At 35.1% G+C, this 19,468-nt stretch overlaps 2 protein-coding genes across 2 annotated transcripts; one reads left to right on the forward strand and one right to left on the reverse strand.

Moving 5' to 3' along the window:
- The first annotated feature begins 4,021 nt into the window (after positions 1–4,021).
- LOC120339710 (uncharacterized) lies at positions 4,022–6,363 on the forward strand. The gene is made up of 2 exons (XM_039407896.2): positions 4,022–4,154; positions 5,795–6,363. The coding sequence occupies exons 1-2, from the start codon at positions 4,139–4,141 to the stop codon at positions 6,115–6,117; spliced, it is 339 nt and encodes a 112-aa protein (XP_039263830.2). The 5' UTR covers positions 4,022–4,138; the 3' UTR covers positions 6,118–6,363.
- Positions 6,364–6,505: 142 nt separating this feature from the next.
- Positions 6,506–18,406, reverse strand: LOC120339311 (SH3 and PX domain-containing protein 2B-like). Its single transcript, XM_039407401.2, has 15 exons — positions 18,209–18,406; positions 16,932–17,012; positions 15,712–15,864; positions 14,876–14,973; positions 14,371–14,393; positions 14,025–14,165; positions 13,406–13,522; positions 13,085–13,202; positions 12,397–12,491; positions 11,845–11,957; positions 10,691–10,837; positions 9,651–9,895; positions 8,821–8,903; positions 7,510–7,589; positions 6,506–7,061 (listed from the first exon to the last, which is right to left on the reverse strand). Exons 1-15 carry the CDS (start codon positions 18,275–18,277, stop codon positions 6,786–6,788), a joined length of 1,839 nt encoding a protein of 612 aa, XP_039263335.2. The 5' UTR covers positions 18,278–18,406; the 3' UTR covers positions 6,506–6,785.
- Positions 18,407–19,468: the final 1,062 nt, after the last annotated feature.

Here is a 19,468-nt window from a genome sequence, read left to right on the forward strand (position 1 = left end):
TCATGTTAATCAGTGTTTTATAAAGTCCCATTACATGTATCTTGTGCAGTCACAGCGACATGCAAAACCTATTCATGTATAAAATAAATTCATCATTTTATCTTCGGACATATCTCTCAAGTTATTCATCACCCTGCACCTGATGTAAAAAACACTTCATGCATCCATACTTTAAAGAAAAACCCTAGACAAGGAAAGAGTGACAGTTGCACAAATGAAATCCAATATTTTATCAAAATATTGCAACAGGGACTGGTTAGCGAGACAAGGTTAAAAATGTCGTGTAGTGTAATCGTGCTCTAAAATTGACAGAATTTTTTTTTTAAAAGATCCATTCTTGTGTGTTTGTTATATTTTTTGAGACGTTACGAAACATAGAAACGCTAACATTCGGAAGACTGAAACGGCTTTGCCAAGTTAGATTATTTTCAGACGCCGTTTCTCCAGAAACAATGTAAAGAAATACAACTCAGAATTACACGTAATTGGCCATAAAACAACCTATACGCTTTCCCGTCACGCGTAGACTAGAAAACCAGTTCAAAGTACTGGATTATTGTTGAAAATAGAAGAGAGGAAAATTGTTTATCTAATAATTAGTTGTTGAACGAACGCCATATTTAATTTCTTCATTAATACATGCTGCAACCTACTGAGAAGTTAGTGACATTCGAACTAGTATTGAATTTCACCTAACGGAAGCTTTCAGAATAAAATGTCTCTAACTCCAGACGGATAAGATTTTCGCTAAACACGGATACTGAGGACTTTGTATTTGGTTAGATAAGAATATTTTTGAAACGCAATGGATGTTTCTTCACAATCGACTCCAGAAATATTTTTCTTATTTTAAACCATTGCGACTATTTTTTAATAGTGTTATTGCAAGCTGAGTTATGCAAATTTGTGTACGTCTTGAAAGTTTCTATATTGTTTCAAAATGGAACTGGGATCTTGGTTAGTCCTGGTCTATTCCGGGTTTTGGGATCGTGACTAAATCGAAATACATTGACTTATACTTAATTGTTTGAAATATAGCTAATACTAATTAACAAATGGCAGTCAAAATTACAGAAGCGAACATGCCTGTGACTATGAATGGTTGGCTAAGTTTCAATTATTACAGCAACTTTGACATTATATTTGTTTTGTCATTGTTACGAAAATAAACAAAAACTAGAAACATGCAGTGCTTCTCTTTTTTAGAACTAAAAAAAAACGTGCACCGTGTTGCACGCGTGTTCTGCTGTCACTGACTCAAAGTAAAAGGTTTTTCCAACACCGTGAACGCAACAGAGATATTAAACGCAAAGACCAATTTTGAGAAGCTTCACACTACTCAAAATACTGCAAAAATCCTATTACTTACTCGAGTAATTTAACGACCAGTGCAGAAAAACGAAACATGTACATAACGTTTAACGCATTATGGTACTACATATACATCTATAGTGTAAAGTCCGCTTCCATGTTATTTCATAAGTCTAAATCGATTAATTTCTTAGTGAAAATTCGGTAATAAACAAAAACCTTCCACCTCAAACTGCAATAACCTTGGCTATTCTGACAAATTTGAAGGTCAATGCTTATTGCATTGGTCATTTAAAACATTCTTAATGCAGGGATCAATACGCGAAAATAATATATCAACTTTATGGTGATAAATAGGGAAATTACGCTTTTTAATGTCAAAGAAATTTATTTTGCTGATTATATTAGCTTCGTTGCAAACTTGGCTTCCATTAGTCGATGTTCATTTTTCATTTTTCACGAGAAAGTATTTTTAAAAATGCTTTGTTCCACCTTCAGCGCTGATTGGCCAATAACATACTGTATTAGTAACTCACTTTTATTCATATTTCGTCCATACTTACAGCAAACTAACACAAAAGGAATAAGTATATCTTATGCCAACGCATAGTGAAAAATGTTGATACATAAAGTATAATGACCTTTTTCTACGAATATGCGCATAGTCCATGCAGTCCCTTCACAATTTCAACTTTGTTATGAAGTCAGTCCTCAATATATTTTTACCAAGTTTGTTGTTTTGAATCAGTAATTGTACAGCTATTTTTACTTCATTTAATACATCTTTGACGGCCAAAAAAATATATGATATCGAAAAATTCCTTTGCAATTTTCACAAATTTAAGACTTTATGGACACCCTTTATATGTATATATATTCGGTGGATGGATTATAAACAAAACAATCATGGTTAAATTGTATTCAACTATCATTTACGTAACCTCTCTTCGCTACATTTTATTTTTTCTCAAATCTTCCCGCTTTATACAATTTATTTCAGATACCTTTTTGTCACCTGATATGAAAAATTTAAACTTTGAAGAACAGTGAATGCCAAACGTTTCTTTGTGTTGCAAAAAGTTTTTGTTTGGGCCGTGACAACAGTTCGTGACGGTAATTCGATGTCTTGAAATCGTGCACGAGCTCGGTAAAAATACATGTACGTTGACTTTTGCATTGCCTGCTGTAGCTTATAACGGAAATAGATATTTGGGTAGTTGTGATAAAATATGCATTAACATTGATTAGTGAATGAATCAATATTGAAAAACTCCGATATACAGGTGTCCATGAAATCCCTTCAAAATTTCAATTTTGTTGTGAAGTCAGTTCTCAATATATCTTAACAAGTTTTTTGTTTTGTTTAATCAGTAGTTGTTTAAGTATTTTTACCTCATTTAATACATCTGTGAGGTCAAAAAAATATATGGTATCGATAAATTCACTTCGCAATTTTAAAAATTTCTAAGACATTATTAACACCCTATATTATTAGTTGCAACACAACACTCAAAAATGCTTTATCGATTTTTCGCTAAAAGCGTCTTCCAAACAAGCAGCCATGCTGGTCAAATTGAGGATTCATAACGTGCTCGTAATCCATAAGTTTTTGTTGCATTTCATGTGATATTACAGATTTGAGATTACAGAGTCGAATCGAGCAAAATTCTCGAAAAAAAATTAATAATTTTCGCTTATTTCTTTATTACCACAGCTGCTCCGAATACTTCACAAGCAATTAAACGTTTAGCGTATATATATCCTGGGTAATACTGATTATTTAGCTAATAATTTCAATCGTAGCAATTTGTTCCAAGATTCCATCAGACCAGAAATTAACATATGCATAACATAAGTATAGCTTAAAATCTATAGTGTTAACTGTTATCTTTGACTGTATCTGATTGCGTGTCACAAAATTAAGCTAAGGCCCTGTAATTGGCGACTCTTTTATTAAAGAACGCGAATGGGTTAGCAAACAATGTGAAAAAGCGTGTTCGCGCTAAAAATCCTTTGATATAACATAAATCAACTACTTCGATTTAGAAGTGAATATATGTGTTGCTCATTATTGAGGTAAAAACGAGTTTTCCTATTGATATCATTGCGAACATAAAATAACAATGAATTTACTCTCGGGTTGCAGGCATAGTCTGATATGCAGATGCACATGTTGATAATATATAAAGTTCAGCCGGTGTTAGCAAAACGATGTAATTTGCCGACGTTTCGAATTTCTATACAGAAAAACTTCATCATGGCATAAAATGGAAAGGACACAAGTAGATATATATTGAGCAAGAAAAAGAAAAAAGGAAAAATTAGGAAAAAATTTTCATGGCGTCAACTCTAATCTAAAAGTATGATGATAATATATTATATATGAGCTGACACCATAATGCTTTTGAGCCTTTTTCTTATTCACCCTCGTGCGCATCATGTATTATTACGTTAACCAAATGTTTTTAGGTGGCTTTCCAATGTTCATTCGGTATTGGTGATAGGTGATACAAATAAAAGCTGCAAGCTGTGGCCGGGCAGCTTGACACAATACCAAAAAATACGACGACATTCCGTATCCATATGGTTGTGTAACCCGTATTAATTACCAGAGATATTACTCGGACAAGTGTCAACCTAACATAAAATCTATTCATTTTGTTCATAAATGATTAAAATTGGGTCGACAAAATCAAATGTTCAAATATTATTCACGTGACACACATAGCTTCGGATAGTCCAGCAAATAAATAATTATTGGAGGTAGAATGAAGAAAGCATAGCACTGGAATTATTTCTGGTCAATGTATCGACATAAACATCAAATATGTCGCAAGATTTGGGTGAGTATCTATTTATCTATATTGTTTGTGTCCGTTTAGTGATCATTATTGAACCACAATGTAGTATTTGCGTGAGAGAGGTGAATAAATCATGCAAGTAGAAAAGTATTACATATTAGGTATTACTAAATACGGGATTAGTTTTTTTTTTCTCACAAATTTTATTTTAGAAAAATTCAGTTAGTAGAGTATTTATTTCATACGCTATAAATAATGCCTAAATATTTTATATTTAGGAGCATACAGAAGTATTAAATGTCCTAACCATTGCATTATCTAGTATTAACATACGTACAAAGGATAATTATTTCATATGCAACACTTCAGGTTAACGGCACTCTGTCAAGCCAGAAAGCTTGTTATAAAAAATTATCGAGGAGAACATTAAACTAGTGAGACGCTGCACACCCCGCGATGTTTTTCACATCCTAGTTTAAATTAACTTCACATATAACCATATCGCGGATGAATGGCTGAATCAAAAAAGGATTACCCATTCTGTAAAAGTTCGGTAATTGGAATGGAGCCCGATAACTTTGAAGGCACTGCCAACATAATCTAGCGCGATATGCCATATTCACAAGTTACAATGACTCTGATTTACAAGTTTTTGATTTTCATATTGTGCGAAATCATGTAGGTTATGATGGGAAAACTTTGATAAGGTCTGCACAGCTTTCAATGAACAGCAAGGGTTACTTACCATTTGTATGATTTTATAAGAACTATTTGATTGCGTCCACATGAATATGACTCGCCTTGGTTATTACGGTGTTACATAACGATTTATCATATGTGCCATATCAAGCAGAGAGTATTAAAATATTCCAAGATTTATTGTTTACATAGGTGTAAAACGTTACTAATATCAGCTGGTTTTATACAAATACAAGTCCTAACAAAATAAACAGAATTCACAGGATTTGGTTGAAATTCAGATGAAAGCACATAACATTGCTATGAGCCTAAATTTCTGAACAATAATTTTCTGGAGTGCGATTGTATGCGAGCCTCGGCATCCGATGTAAAATTCGAATCAATCACATTGTATTTTATTGGATTTCCATTTCATTAGAATGGCATCGAAGTCACATTACCACCCCAAATTATTCACCGAATTTGTATACCGGTAATTAGAAACTTCCTAAGAAACTGGTGTTTGGACCGCAGAAAGAGCATTTTTCAGCTCGAACCACGTCAACAAAAATAAAGCGCTTGCTGCAATGATACAAAAACGCGCATGGCGCTGATTGTTTAATCAGTGTTGTCCTCTGTGCAATAAATATTAATGTCATTATTCAGGTAGTTAAATATTATAGGTGCAAATTTCGATATTCACAAGCATAAACCGATATATTGCCCTTAGCGCGTTACGTTGCGTCGTATGGTACAAGTGTTAGTAATACGCTTGTCATCACCCTTTGATTTGTCTTGTGTGGGTTCGAATCCTGTGAGGCTTAACAATGTCCGAAATCATTGCTGGACTCTTCATCACGTAGTAGGGTGGTTCACGTAACCGCTGGCGTGTTAATGCTTTTTCTGCCATCGTGTCAATCTTGTTAAGCGTTAGTGTTTCACTCTCAGTTGAGAGCTCGAGGCTTTCAGACAACTTGAAGAATAATTTCCCACTTTTTTTTAAGATTTGAGCAAGTTTGTGTGCGACATTGCGGAATTTACAGCCGACTTAGTAGATGATGGAAAAATCGAGGATGCTTACGAATATCTAGATCATCACACGCGAACAGATCAGATCTTTGGAAACATGAATAAAGTCATCAATATCATTGTATCGCTCCTGCCTGCTTCAAACCCTAAAATACAGATTTGTGCCGTTTATATGGCAGTGAAGTTTGGTGTGAAGGATGCTGGGACGGCTCTCAATATGATCTGTAAAATAACGGCTCTAATTCCCGACTCAGAACGTCGCAATTGGTCAATCTTCCAACAAAAACTTCGATGTTAGAATCTATGACATAAAGGCTGATGTGCTTTTCAGGTTTCTTCATTCATTTTTGTGCAAGATGAGCGTAATTGCTGATTGACTGTCTTGCTTCAAGTAAACTTAATTTAAACCAAAATATTTTGGGTGTATTTAACTTAGCTGTATTTGTTACCGTGTTGTTATATTGAAATATTGGATTCATTTCTACTGTCTGTTTTGTACAAAATATACGGATAGAGAATGAATTTTAAAATAATAAAAATGCTGAATGACATTTATTTTAAGCGATTTAGAATAGGTAAATTCACTCTTGCTACAGCATCCTCGTATTATATGGTTACGAATATTCCAGCAAAAAAGAATAGAAGAAGGATGAGTAGTTTGTTCTGCAGAAACCAAATCAATAGCACAGGTTGATAATTATTTTATTGACGTTCAATAGCAATTAAATTCATCCAAAACGTACGAGCAGTTCAGAAGTATAAAAACAGACACGATTCGAAATAACGATAATGTAAATCAAATATCGGCGTCCAACGTTCATGATATACATGCAATGAAGTAAAAGATGTGCGGATATAAAATAGATAGGTTAAGAAAGGGTGTGAGTGAGAGAGCGAGAGATAGATCGAAGGAGAGAGAGAGAGTGAAAGTATATCTAGTTACTTTAGTTTGAAACAACTTCGCATTTAACAGATAGCATAAAGTTCTTGTGGAGTATCAACGAGTTTCACTTTTCGTTCTTCCTCTCCGATTAACATTGGATTCTGTTGATAATATTCAACTAAATCTGGCAACCGAGAAAAACAAGGTTCTGAATCTTTGTAAACGCCGAGAGCATACTTTTGATCTGCGCGAAATCTAATGTGAAAATTCCAAACTATTCCTTGATGAAATAGTGTAAGCGAATAAGGCTTTCCTTGAGTAGCTCCACGTTGGCTTGGCCGTATAATGAAATATCCTTCCTATAAAGTCGAAGATAGGTCGATTTAATTAGTAAATTAAAAAAAATACAACAAGAATAATTCAATATCATTGTTTCTAAATGAAGTTAGAATAGTGTTTTATGTGTTTGTGTAGTTTTCTCATTGAATACACTATCACCTAAATCGAAAATTCAATTTAATTTTAGTAATTAAAACGTGCTGAACAACTCAAAATATCTTTTGAACAGTTGAACAGTTCTGAGATGTAAAGCACTTGTCTTTCCTAATAAGAGATTACAAACAATGTATTTTTTGAAATGTTTCAAACTTGTAGTATTAGCTTAATCATTTTGTAGAAGTATTTTTACTGATGTTACAAATGAAACAAAAGTCATATTTCATAATGTCTTGTGAATGCAATGGCTTTATATTATATGAAAAATGGAATTTCAATAATCGACAAAAAAACAAAAAAACTGTAATTGACCTGTCCTTCGCAAACCAGCGCACCTTCCGCTTCCTGTCTTGATACATCTCTGTACCAGTCGTAGACACTCAGATCTATTTCTAAACAAAAGAAAACGAACAAATAGGTATCATTCGATAAAGTGACAATGGGTGATCTGAGCCTCGTCAACCTGATCGCATAGTGAACCATACTTCACTTTTTATGTCCATCCGGTTGGAAAAAACAAAACTAATTCACTACAGACTAGACCACGAGTGTTATGCCTGTAGTCATTGAAGATTGATCTTTTTTCTTACAATCTAGAGTACGCAGTTGAAGATTACATATGCCGCCATCGCGGGTGAGAGTTTTCTCGCCGACGATGACAGTGAATCTATAGAAGTTGTGGGCAAGGTGTTCGAACCAAAAATTTTGCCCACCTAGACTGGCAGGCCATGTCAGTTTGAAGAAAAAAGTTACATTTTATGAACAATATTTACAGTGTTACAAAGTAAAGGTGGAAAACAATATGCCTCGTGCCCAAACTAAATTTAACCGCAATCGTAACAAACTCCTTGAGCTATTTTTAGCTAAACATCAAAATTTGATTTCAGTTTGGTTGTGGCAGCATCAGGTGGGCAAGATTGAATTACCCAACGGACCGGATTTGACCCGCGGGCCATGCTTTGCCCAAGTCTAATCTATAGTAATACATCACGCTAAATTTAAAATATAAGGAAGTATCTATAACTGTAGTATAAGAACTTGCAACTGTCACGGATGTCCGTGTTTGTGTTGTGTTAATATCTTTTCATATTTCTCTGTATGCTATTTCCCAGATCCTTGATTTAGGCCGGGTCTCGACTCCAACCACCCCCTAGTGGTGAGATAAAATGGTTTTCGTTCTCTTCTCGTCGGGAAAGGCAGGACGTTGACTGCTATTGTGTTGTGTTTGCTCATTATTGTTGTGATAAGCGTTTAAATGTAGAGCTCTACGATAAACAACCAATCCGAAATCTTTGAGTCTTTTGACCTATTTACACACAGTAGCAAAACCTAAACTGTGACACAATCCACCATAATATCGCAATGATTGTTATGAGCATGTAGTCGGTTTTCAATTGTTGTAACCTGCATTGCGCTGATGATAGCCACACATTATAGTAATCGAATATATAGACATACTTTATTATTTCACACAATATCAGTAATTTACCATAGTAGATACAATACCAGGTAGATTGCTCTCTAATCCGGGTGAAAGACTTTTTGCGATAGCGACAATCGCGAACGTAGAAAGTTATTTTAAAGTTACCAAATTACGGTACTCACAACTACTTTTCTACTAACTTTTTGGTTCTGGCAACGGACTATTTCTCGGTGACGTAGGTTTTGGTGGTAGAGGCGATTCTTTTCTTTTCCATTCTGCTTTGCTATCAGACCACATATATGCAATGAAATAAAAAAAGTTACTAAAATTATATAACGGGTATAGAGACGTTTGGGTGCTCCAGAAGTATGCGCACCAAGATGTCGCACAACCTGAACCTAACCGGTACACACACACACATACTATGTTAAGGTTGTGCGTCATCTTTGTGCGCATACTTCTGGAGGTCCGAAGTTTGCCATGTCGGCAGTTTAGTATATATACCTGTGAAAGTATACCTATCTATTTATACCAAAAGTTCCAAGCTGGGGTACATTTACCACCAGAAGTACATTTTTACTTTTCAATGGGTGTACATTAGATAGAGGACAAGGGAATTCGTTCCAATGTTTCTAATCGATCTCAAATATTTTTTTTCACCTGATATTAATGATTTGGAAAACCGAGTTTAAGAACTCCCTATAGGAAGTTAAATTTTTAACCCAATAGACGCTATTAACACAATTACAGTATCTACCGTTACCTAGTTTTTCAATTTACATGACTTTTATTTTCAATTTACATGACTCCGATTACAGTACGTAAGACAAAACAGCTGATTTGGAGGTACACAAGTAAATTTATAAATTGTCCCAAGGGTGCCGATGAACAGAAAGTATAGGAAACCCTGGCTTATAACATCTTTGCTCATAGTAAACCAAACATTAATAATTAAACATTAATAACATATTCAGTTGAACTATATGCCCACTGATTAATTGGTAATTAATAAGTTTTTGTTGTAACTTACCTAAAGACTTCGCTCACAACGTCTTCAAACTTTGTAAGAGGGATAAGTTTTCCGTTAGGTTTTGTGGTTGATTTCTGACTGCTTCCAATTTTTGAGCCGTTTCCTGCTTTTGGCGCGGGAGGTCTCGGTGGCCGAGGCTTAGGGCTTTGTTCTGGTGTTTTCTGAATGAGATAAGTTTCAGGAACCCAGCCTCGTTTGTCTCCGATTCTACCGTAACACCAACCAGCTGAAGATTTCTGCGTTACCTGTATATAGTATTTTAATTTAACGATGTTCACCATTAACTTTTATGCCATTATGTCACCATATGTATATTCATGTCGACGATACATAAAGAACAATCGGTATTAGTCGACAAACTACATCGTTTTGCTAACACCTGTTGTGCTTTAAATATCATCGACTTTCATTTTTACACAATATTCTATATGTTAAATTACAGCTCCACTAGGCTGGATGTAAGAAATGGATGTAGGCCCTTTTGAAACACTATCTTTTCCGATGTTAAAAATAACGTAATTATTTCCTGCTCTGATTAAAAAAAGCGTTGCTCTCTAATTTGAGGATTCAATAAATTATAACTGAAAATTAATTCACAATTGCACATTTTTCACAGGGTTGCAAACATAGGCAACAAAGCCTCTCAAAAAAGATACTCCGTCAATGACAAATGGCCAGCAAAAAAGACCTCATTCCATGTGTCTTGTATAAAAACAAGCTGTATAGACAATAGCTTGAGCGATGGCTGATACTTCTGATTATCCCGCGTGGGTTTGCAGGTTCGAATCCCATGCGAGGATAGTTATGTGCGAAAGGATTGTTGTACTCTTCGACACCGTAGGGCGGTGGTTCACGTAACCCGTGGTCGTTTACGGCTTCCTCCACTACCGAGTCCATGCTTCCGAAAACAAATACCCAACGTGGAATGTAACCGGACTAGATGCCATGGTTCGCCATATTATTAAGACGTCTTATCGCCCAGACCCCCAGGATAAATATGTAAATCCCATCCTATCGCTGAGCATGTCATTTATTCTTACATAAACTGTTTGTTCTTTATCAAAACTGATCCCATCTGGAATTGTTGAATCAAACGATGCGATTGTTTTATAAATTCCAGCAAATTCTTCTTCATCATCTTCTTCTATTATAGATTCTTGTTTTATCATCTTTGCGGTAAAATCGTTCTGTGAAATGGAAAATCGAAAATAAAAAAGAATCGTTGGTTTAGCGAAGGTATCGTTGATCTAAATATTAAAGCGTTCAGTTTAGAGACCAGCTCACGTGATAAATTGTCGTGTAATGTATGCCGACCAAGAAGATAACTATCTTTGAATCGAAGGTTCTGTGAATCTAGTTATTAGATGCCTGGTTTAAAACGTTATTGATTAAAATCTTGAGATGGGTATCGAAATAAAAAGGTATGTTCAAAATGTGCTAATGCTTGAGAAGAACTTTGGCAAAGGCAATGAAGCATATCCATATATACAGCTGTATGTATATTTCGGTTGTCAATGCAATTATCTTTCTAACCCTGCCAATATCTGAGTGGCTCTAAGTCGTTCGAGTCGCATTTCGATCTGCCCGCTTATGTCTTAAAAACAGAATGTATTCAGAGTAACAGCCAACTTGGAACTATGAAAAAGGTGTTTAGATAAAGGTGACCGTACATTTGAACCCATGTACATTTGAACCTATGCGTATATCCACGGGTTCAATCTATATGCGGGTGCTAAATCCCATGGGTTAGGGTTAGTATGGGTTTAACTATCCGTGAAACAAAAAAAAATCCATAGGTGCAATAGCATACAGGTGCAATTGTCATGGGTTCAAATGTACGTGGCTTCAAATGTAATGGAACCTTAGATAAATATCCCATAATAGCATGTTATTACCAGTGATGGGTATTGAAACTAAAAAAAGGTTCTCTTCTGTCACTCACTGACAACGTGTTTTCTCGTTTCAGAAAATATATCACTACGTAAGCTACATTAACATGACTTGACTTTACATGAATGCAATACATGACTTTGGCAACGTCAAATTTAACAATTGGTACTAGGTAAAGGCTTCGATGCGCGTAACCTATATACTGTGGTCATCAAACATCTAGAACGAAAAACAAGAACTGGTTCGCTGATTACCACGACATGCCAAGGGCTGATTTGCGTCTTTGAATGCACCACTGTATTACCTGCACTCTTGCTGCGGCTGCTTGTGTCAGCGTTCTCCTGACTGTTTGTCTTTTTGGAGGAGGTTTTTTCGCTTTCTCGATGCTTTTTCGCCACTTAGCTTTTGCATCAAAACCTAAAAACAAACACATTCTTTTAATAGCAATTTCAGAGCTGTATTTGGATTTTAAAAATATTCAGTATAAGTGATATAGTACATGGAGAAACAGGTAAGAATTAAAATTAAGAGACATTCGCTTAAATCAAACATTCCCAACTGGAGAGGAATTCCTTCCCATGGCGACGTTAGGTTATATCGGCATGATAGTACTGAATTATTGTGTACTCGGTGTAGCTTTATGAACACATTTATGAACACATTATAGTCTATACAAAAGTTAGAGTGCTAACTGCTACTTGAGCATACCATCAGCTAGAAATTGTTTAAAAGTTAAACAAAAAACGGAAACAGAGCATTTTAGATATTGAGGGAGAAATAAAGAAATCCCATTCAGGCGGGGGAAGGAATATATAGAAGAGTGTTGGGCACCACAGATTTGAATTGTGATGTTTACCTGGTCTCACACGAGTAGGTGTATATTTCGTTGTTGTTGTTGCATTGGATTTTTCAAGATATGTTGCTGGAACCCATCCCTCTGCATCGTCCCGCCTGATATTTATAATTTCATTAAAAAACTGCATTTAATCTTAAATTATAAATCACCAATCAATATAAAAAAAACGAAGCACTTGTTCGCAATGATTTGAGTATGAGAGCAATTTATTGTTGCCAAATGGGACGTTAAATTACGCTTTCAATGCAAATAAGAATCGTACTATGGTAAAATAGATTGGACAATCAGGGAAGGTGAAATTTGGACGACGAAGTTTTAGCCAAATAGTGTATATATATACAGTATATATATTAAATATATACACAGGGTGGTCGCCAGAAAAACAGAAAATTTTTATGTTTTTAGGAACAACTTTAACAAAGTTTTTTGAGGGCATATGTTATATTACACTCGTAAATAAAAGTTGTCTTTGCACTTTCTAGCAGTGTCCTAATAGAAGTCCAAGCTCGTGTAGCGTTTCGAAGGTGAACTTGTCGGTTATCGTTACAAGCTTTTCCTAAGCTCGTTTTCAAATCATCATTTGTAAAAATGAATAGCTATTTGACAAATTTCCTGTTGATCTAGCGACAACCCTGTATATTTCTTGAAGTTAATCAGTCCAAACTAAAAATTAAACAACACACCATACCTCGCATACCACCATCCTTCTAAATTTTTCTCTAGAACCTCAACGACGTCACTATAGTTAAAACTCATTTCATCAGAACTACTTGCTTTGAAATCTGTGATGGCTTCATACATCTCACCTGGTGAGACAACACTGAGTGTAAGCAATTAAAAAAATTCCTACACATTTTTATGCGATGTTAAAACTTTTGAGGAGTTATCAGTAAACAGTTACATTTATTTATAGAATTATATAAGATAAGTTACCATGTTTGGTAATTTTTTAAATATAACTTGCGTTGCATGTTAGTCACAAAAGTAATTCTGATATTGTTATTCTCACCTGATCCTGGTTTCAATCTCTTGCTTGATTGAACCGCCGTCTCTCCGTATAATGATTCCAGATAAACTCCAGGAACCCAACCGCTCATGCCTTCCTCGTTTGCTGCTAACCACCATCCTGTGAAAATAAAAAAAGGATTTTGTTGTTAATAGAAGGGACAAAGGTCTCGAATAACCTACGATAAATGCAACAAATTGTGGGAAGTTGTGGCAACGCTTTCTTCGAGATTTAACGCTATTATAGCGTATTGATTTTACAGTTGTTGTGTTTCTGTCTAGTTTTAATGTTACTTTATGTTTACTACTTCAGCGCAACTACATTTCATTGAAATCTGAAATACATCGTATCCCACAATACCAATATGTAGGTATTTAAAACTTGAAGCTTCTAACTTGCATTAGCTCGGCTGGAGTCGGGATCGCAAATAACAAGACGATCATCATGACGATCATCATGACGATCTCATACGACTACATCCTTGAATATAAAGAATTAAAAAAATCGGATTTATTTCACCTATTGTGCTTTATGTTGGAATATAGCTTATCATTGTACATAAGGACCTCATAGGACCTCACATATATATCTTACAGACTATCACGGGAAATTTAATCCTCACCATTTTCGTGTTTTTCCACAACTTCGACAACTTGTCCTTCTTTCAAGCTTAGTTCTTTCTTGTTTTCTTTTGTGTATTCAGCGATTGCAATATATTTGTCAAAAGTTACAGGTCCGGTGATTTCATTTGCTGTCTTCACGCCTGAGATATAAAACCAATATATATTATATATACAACAACAACACGATAAACTACGGATGGATGAACCTCTATGGATCAGGCATCATTCTGTTAATATAATCCAGAACCGAAAATTGAATGGAAATATTAAATTAGTTCACACTAAGTTAACAAAGAAAAATATTTTGAAATCCGAGTAAATCAGGCATAAAATACATAAACATACCTGACTGTTTCTCTGGTGAAACACTGGAATAAAATTAATATATATGTCAACTTTCAAATATCCTAATATTTCTAGCAATCATATTATTAAATACATATATATATGTGTGACAAATCAACCTGGAGCGGTTATAGCGATTACGAAGTGAGATATTGCAAGTTATAACCGATGGCTATATTCAGTTGGTCGTACGGGTCCTTTTGTCAGCGAAACTTTTCTTGTTTCCAGGCCTATCAGCTCGGCATGTTTTTTTTTAAGGAGACAACCTGTTGTTAGTGAGTTCGATACAAAATAGAAGCTGTTCTCAAATTTTGAATTCAATCTCTGATTATAGATAGCTGTTGTAATGTACTGTAATAGTTTGTATAGTCAGAAAATTAAACATTGTGTTCTAACGTAATCATCACTCACCATATAACGTAGATATACAGATTTGGTAAGATTCATTCCCGCCTAATCAATGTTAAGGACACTAATCCTTTACTTATAAATGATCGCGGTTTACCTTGTTCTTCTTATAGTGGATTTGTCTTCTTCGGTTGGTGTGAAGAACTCCACTACAACTTCGCTTTCAGAAATGTGTTTGGGGAGTTTTGAAATTCCCTGTAAAAATATTTGTGATTTATTGAACACATGTGTACTTATGGATCGCTATGTTATTATGTTGTTGATCTTTTTCCTATTCTTTTTCTTCTTCTTGTCATAAAAAAATAGATTATTTTCTCTTCAAATACAGGATCAATTGCTTTGAAATTGTCAGTGGTTAAAGTGTGTTGTTGTCGCTAGAAAGTTATTACTTTTTTATTTCCAAAATTTCTGTGAACTTTTTCTCTTTGAAGTTTTGATGACGTCATCAAAAATTAAAAATTGCGCACCATGTGGCGGTTGCGCGATCACATTTTAGCGACATGGTGTTCGGCGAATTCGAGAGTTTTTTGATAAGTCAGATTACCGGTATACCGTAAAATATATGATAGCTTTTGGTTTTTGCTTTCGTGTTCATATATTTGGGCATTTCACTTTCGTTATAACCATTTTTCTACAGATTTCTAGCACTCGCAGTTGTTGTTTGGGTAATGTGTAAGCTCATACTCGCTTCCGCGTCATAATTTTTATTCGTGACGTTCGCTATCCAGAGATTATAAGTCATCGAGTTTGCTTAAATATTACAGATACGCACTGGCCAAGTCAAAGCTTGGAAAAGTTCAAATGATTTCATCAAAGAACATCATATGTTACCAGGTTTCAAATCATCAATTCCACTATTAAGAATCGCTACCCACACACTCAAGTACAGCAATTAAGATGAATCACCACGAGATTACCATCTATTGTACTTACAATACAATATTCTGCAATCGGTCTCAGCCTCTTCAATGCAACTTCTCTAGTGTTCGAACGTCGAAATAATAATTTGCCAGGTAGGAATGGAATCTGACGTTGTCTGGGATCTCTCTGGCCTGCCTCTACCGGAAATAACTCCAAAAGTGACATCTACGCACATAGAAATAAAGATGAATTTCTTGCGTTTGCGTTAAACTAATGTTTAAAGCCAAATGACGTATCAAGCTGTACCAGAACGATGGCCTATCGGTAAGTTCAAAACAGCGATCCCAACTAATTCAAGAGTATTGCTGCACGCTAACACAGATATATTTATTTCTGTAACGTTTCGTTGTAGTTGAATAATTTTTGTCAGCGCAAGTCTGACTTTGGTCAGACGAAACGTTACAGAAATATATTTATGTTAGTGTCCAGCAAGATTTTTGAATCACTTAGAATAATTATCTTCACTTTTGCAACAGCATCCTTGCATTATATGCTTACGGATTCACCGACACGACAGCATGGTAGAAGAATAACCAGTTAGTCTCGCAGAAACCCAATTGATAGCACACATCGAAACAGGAATTCCACAAATTTCCGCAAACTCAAAGCGTCTACAGGTAAGCTAGAGTTCGTTTGAAGCGTTTGACTAAACTTTGTTGGTATCGCAGATTACACATCCAAGATTCAAATTACACATCGCATGGTTCAATAAATTGGGTAGACGATGCGAAACAGAAAGATCAGTGGCTTCTTGTTCGGAGCGTAAACGTGAATAAGCGTCTCGTAAAACTATACGGTGCACTTAATTCAAAAACACAATAAACAATGATTCTAACTTAATACAATTATTTGAAAATTGCTCGATTGAATTTGTTTTTGATCTCTTCCCGTGTCACCAGTATAGAAGAATGTCAGGCTGCTTTTCTGAGAATTTGTTCAGGTCGATATCAAAAGTTAATATGAAGATAAACATCGGGGGAAAATACCTAGAACGAAGATGATGGCAACTATCGACCTATACCCAGTAACCACTAAATGGCAGATATAAATAGGTGATATTTCAGCAAAAAACCTGTGGTTGTAGTGTAGGTCTTTTATTCGTGTTCAACAATCGAATCTCGGCACTCCCTACGACGCATTATAGGTAAACTCTTCAAAGTCAATAAATTATTTTTAAGGCATAAAGGGAGACGTCATTAGGTACACGTCTCAATCTCAGTCCACAAACTTACTTGAAAATCGAAGAACGCACTGTATTGTCTACCTATCATCGATTTGGTATTGTTACTCCATTCGACCTCGATAATGTACGCCTAAAATATGGAAAAGTTTTAAAATATTATTACTGCACGCAAAAACAAGATATTTAAAAATATATATATATGTATTATACAGGGTGTCCATATAGTCCCTTTACAATTTCAATTTTGTCGTGAAGTCAGTTTTCAATATATCTTAACCAGGTTTGTTGTTTTTTAAGTTGTAATTGTTCAAGTATTTTTACTTTATTTAATAAACCTGTGGCGGCCGTAACAATATATGGTATCGATAAATTTCCTATGCAATTTAAAAAAAATTAAAACTTTATGGACCCTGTACTATGATGTAGTCGTACAATGTTTAAATTCTATAGAAGTCAGATATAGCATTGAAGAATTATTTTTGCGAGAATGCTTATGAATATAGAGAAATCAAAAACTGCAAAACCATTTCCTTCTTTGTCACGGTACAACCAATTCATACAGACTTCATACAGACACAAAAAAGCAATGTGCAAATCGCGGTTATCGAGAGATGCTCAAGCGGAAATCACAATATTTGCCAATCTTTTTGCTCTTAATGGTATTACCCTCGATGGTAGTACATTACATACAAACAGTGGCATATCTAGATCATGGCAGCCATGGTTCGAGAGAAAAGGGGCAAAATATTTCAATCGTAAAATGTCTGGATGAAATAATTTCAAATTGGAAATACCTGAAGTTAGTACATTTACTTAAATACTAATGTGTAAGTAAATCAATTCAACCACAGTCGTTAAAAATTGTCAGTCAACGATCAAGGGGGTGCATTTTTAAACTTTGTCATGCATGCCTTGTTACGCAGATACGCCACTGTTCACAAAACGAATGATACTATTGACAAACAAAAAATATACATCACGGATATTTTATTTGGACCTTCTGAAGTATTCGCACCAAGATGGCGCACTACCTGAACACAGGTCGTATACCAGGTTAGGGTTCGGGTTGTGCGACATCTTGGTGCGCATACTGCAGGAGTACCTTTTATTTATATTCGCACAATTCCACGCTTATATATACAGAACACATGCTTCATTAAACACACGGTGATACAAAACACATGAATCAAGTCGAAAATGTCATATATATATATATATTATTTTAAAAATAGGTAAAGCATAATTATAGTCAAATGCTAGCACCGCTTTGTTGTTTGAATCACAGAATTTCTTTTTTCTAGTCGACATTTGTAGCAATGTACTTACATAGTGCTTGGATGGAAGTTTCCGTTTTTCAATGTCCTTTACCCTGATGTCTTGAATTGTAAGGGCCATCGTGAACACGCTATTTACATATATATAAATATATATACACTGTTTTACAATGTTAGGAAACTCTTTTTAATAATCAAACCTTCGACTATTTCAAACTAAGTGATGTTTACTACATTTTCTTCAACTATTATTACTCATTCTAACTCAGTATAGCAACAGCTTTATAAATAACAGAGGGAGGTGTTGTGAAGTAAAATAGAAGCGTAAATTGTTGTAAAATGTACTTGAACTAACATTACAACTGCAATACATAGAGTACTAATACAACCATTTACGATAATAGGACGAGGCGTATCCTCATTCTCCGTGAGAAACGAGGCCATAACGACAAGTGAATGAATGATCTATTATTATTCTTTTTGAAAAGGGTGTTTCTGCGAAGTCACGCGTTTTTTTTACCCGAATTCCTGACAAATCAACCGTAATCGTACGTGTCGCCCCGAAATCTCGCGACAATTACAGTAAAGATTAGCGTATAGGTTAATGGCATTTCAAGTTAATTTACATTTTGCTATGAGTTTACTTTCGATAAGTAAATGCCTAGCAAAAAATCAAACCATGCATATGTTTCATCCAAAAACGGAAAGGGTTTTTAGCACGAGCCAGCAGAAAATATATTTGCTACTTATCGAATTGGTGATAACGCGCGAAATCTGGAAATAAATGCTGTTAACATGAGAAATAATTTATTTTCAAAGACCTTATTTATAGTCTTGCAGACGACTGAAACAGGTGACGCCTTGCGTTAAAATTGAAATTTAATCAACCATATATACAATTGTGGCAACAATTTTTCGCTGTATTGAGAATTTCAATCCTTTAAAATTGAAGGTTGTAGTGAGGCTTTGTCGCTAATAACATGGCTAAATATCGTCCGTGCTATCAACTCTCGATTCCCGTTTGGAAAGCTATTTACTTGTGTCTAACTCTAATGCCATTCCGTAAACGCTGTTGTGGAGTTAGCTATAATTGTCATTGAAGTGAAATCCTTACGCCCATCAACTAGAGTTGTCCATCGATCCGGCAATCGTGTTTACACTGTAAACCTTATTTTAAAAATTTCCAATAATAATGGCTAACTCGTGCCCAAGTTAATTTTAGTCCGCCACACTGCACTGCACAAATTTAGTACATAACTTTAAAAACGCCAAATATAACGCTAGTAATCCGCTGCGGTGCACGTTACCCATT

The sequence above is a fragment of the Styela clava genome, chromosome 9, assembly GCF_964204865.1.
Source record: "Styela clava chromosome 9, kaStyClav1.hap1.2, whole genome shotgun sequence".
In the NCBI taxonomy this organism is placed as follows: Eukaryota; Metazoa; Chordata; class Ascidiacea; order Stolidobranchia; family Styelidae; genus Styela; species Styela clava.

Excerpts from the sequence above, each read along its gene's own strand:
- LOC120339311 (XM_039407401.2), bottom strand. The coding sequence starts at position 18,277 with ATGGCCCTTACAATTCAAGACATCAGGGTAAAGGACATTGAAAAACGG. Across the intron at positions 8,904-9,650 it reads GTTGTGAGCGAAGTCTTTAG|CAAAGCAGAATGGAAAAGAA; the intron begins GTAAGTTACAAC and ends GTGGTCTGATAG. Across the intron at positions 7,062-7,509 it reads CGCTGGTTTGCGAAGGACAG|GAAGGATATTTCATTATACG; the intron begins GTCAATTACAGT and ends TCGACTTTATAG.